The sequence below is a fragment of the Etheostoma spectabile genome, unplaced genomic scaffold (genome assembly GCF_008692095.1).
Source record: "Etheostoma spectabile isolate EspeVRDwgs_2016 unplaced genomic scaffold, UIUC_Espe_1.0 scaffold00010040, whole genome shotgun sequence".
Lineage (NCBI taxonomy): Eukaryota > Metazoa > Chordata > Actinopteri > Perciformes > Percidae > Etheostoma > Etheostoma spectabile.
In genome coordinates this window covers 17,501-20,000 of record NW_022603783.1, presented here as the reverse complement: position 1 = coordinate 20,000, position 2,500 = coordinate 17,501, and the positions used below count along the sequence as shown (strand labels likewise).

Sequence of the window (2,500 nt, the reverse complement as noted above, 5' to 3'; positions counted from 1 at the left end):
AGTTCAGTATGGAAGTGTGCTGTCATACCAGCAGCCAGCTGCAACAACATGCAACATTACTCACCATCAAGATGCCCCACCACCGCCACCTCTGCCACTAGTTGGTTACAGCCTTGACACATCTGTTTGCTTGTTTGTCCATAGCAAACATGGACAACCACACATGACGTCACTGGCAGTAACCTTAGATATGGCTCACAAAATAGAGCATGCCACCAAAGAACAGAGTGCATCACATGCTTGGCACTCGGTCCGAAAACCCCGGGTAACAGCGTCACGTTTTAGGGAGGTTTGTCATGTGCGTGGACAGAGCTCGGCTGAACATCTGGCTGAAAGAATCTACAAAGGAACTCGCCAGACAGCAGATATGAAGAGAGGGCTTGAAATGGAATCTGCTGCAATTGAGGAATACTGCCTGCTGCGAGAGGTGAACTACCACACTTGTGGGTTCTTAATTCACCCCGATGCACCTTGGCTGGGGGCCTCTCCTGATGGGATTATTTTTGACCTAAAGAGCACCATGTTTTGGACTTTTGGAGATAAAATGTCCCAATGTCAAAAGTTACGTGGACTGTCCTTACCTTAAATTTCACAATGGCACACCAGAACTGAAACAACAGCATGCATACTTTTGGCAAGTTCAAGGACAAATGCTGATCTCAGGATTGGACTGGTGTGATTTTGTTGTTTATGCACAGGATGACATGATGATCCAGCGCATATACAAAGACACCAGAATGTTTCAGATCATTCGAGAGAAAGCTGACCATTTCTTTCTTTACTTTTACCTGCCAAGATACCTACAGATGTAAAAAAGACAAATAATCATTTAACATTGTATCAAAGTTTTTTTTATTTACTCAACATCACTGTACATAATGTTAAAGACTGTAACAAAGTTATTTATATTTACATGTTTACATTCCTGCAGTGGAACAACTGTATAATGTTATTTATATTTACATGTTTACTTTCCTGCAGTGCTACTGTACAAAGTTATTTATATTTACAATATTTCTATTTGGACAAAAATAAATGCAAATTCATCAATCCCCAAACAAAGTTATCTTGTCTTTAATCCTTTGCCCATGCTTTACTAAGGGGCCATTCTGGTAATTTACAAGGAGGCAAGCAACAGTGTACAGCTGGTTGATGCTCCCTGTGATGGAAAGAGGGATTTCTGTGTCGAACAGCTTGTGTTCCTTCACCCTGCGGATGAGACGCTCGACGTGGACCCTCAGCCGAGCAATGGACTGTGTCTTCTTTACCTCATCAGCCGTCAGCTGTTTCCTTTTTGACAGGAAAGCAGGTCTGTAGACTTTGCATGGCACACACTCATCAACAAGAAAACCTTTGTCGACCATTATTGCCATCCCAGGTTTCAACAGAGACACAATCCCAGACTGCTTAAAAAGCTCCTTGTCACTGACAGATCCTGCATACAGGGAAGACACAAAGGTGACCACACCATGTGGTGCCATGCCGATTAACCCTTGAACGTGCAGTGGGACTTGTAATTGGAGAAGACTTCACTTTGAAGCAGGAGAGAGGATGGAGTTTGGCAACGCAGTTCCGTGCAGTCAATCACCACTTGTGTGTCTGGGTAGTCCCGGAACTCATTGGGTAGATGCGCTTTGACTTCCTCCTCAGACATCCATATGCGAACAGAGCCAAGAATGGTGTACAAAAAATTGGCCCAGGTTGTAATAATTCGGCTAACTGTAGACTGATGAATGTTGAATCTGTGGGACAGATCCCGCTGTGTTTGGCCAACTGAGAGGTGGATCATGAAGAGGAAGAACTCATCAATGGGCTGCAGGGACTGACCCTATAAAAATAACAAGGTTTGCAATTATGTACATATAATGTGTTGACTGAGCTTTCACTGAAAATGCAAAGTTATTTATTTTTTTTCTTGCTATTTTTTATTTACCCATGTACTGTCTCTTGTTTCAGCTTCACTCCTCATTGTAGTTGCTCTTGCTCTGGTGACACGAATCATTTTGTGGGATGCAGGTTCAATGAGTTTCCAGAAACTCATTAAATGCCTGTAAGTCATGAACCTAAATGAGATGTAAGACATGTTTATTTACATGTACACACACACACATGTACATACATACTTGTATATATATATATATATATATATATATATATATATATATATATATACATATCGCATTATATATATATATATATATATACATATCGCATTATATATATATATATATATTATGTATATATATATATATTATGTATATATATATATCCTACACACAAACATGTATACGTTTTTTTATTTACTCAATATCACTGTACATAATGTTAAAAACTGTTTGTTTGTGTATATATATATATATATATATATATATATATATATATATATATATATATAGCCTACACACAACCGTGTTTATGCGCACACACGCACACACACGTGTATATATAAACGCACACACACACACATATATATATACATGTATGCACACATACAAATATT

The 2,500-nt window shown here is 39.0% G+C and overlaps 2 protein-coding genes across 2 annotated transcripts in view; one reads left to right on the top strand and one right to left on the bottom strand.

The window, feature by feature from the left end:
• Nucleotides 1-586, top strand: part of LOC116679261 (uncharacterized) — a 1,334-nt gene extending 748 nt beyond the window's left edge. Inside the window, exon 3 of the mRNA XM_032508943.1 lies at nt 1-586. This exon is cut by the window's left edge and continues 156 nt beyond it. Coding sequence (XP_032364834.1) covers nt 1-586 — 586 coding nt within the window.
• A 900-nt stretch (nt 587-1,486) lies between these two features.
• The window catches only part of LOC116679265 (uncharacterized), a 1,821-nt gene continuing 807 nt past the window's right edge, over nt 1,487-2,500 (bottom strand). The window contains exons 2-3 of the mRNA XM_032508945.1: nt 1,934-2,063; nt 1,487-1,828 (exon numbers count right to left, since the gene is read on the bottom strand). Coding sequence (XP_032364836.1) covers nt 1,487-1,828; nt 1,934-2,063 — 472 coding nt within the window. The remainder of the gene's footprint in view (nt 1,829-1,933; nt 2,064-2,500) is intronic.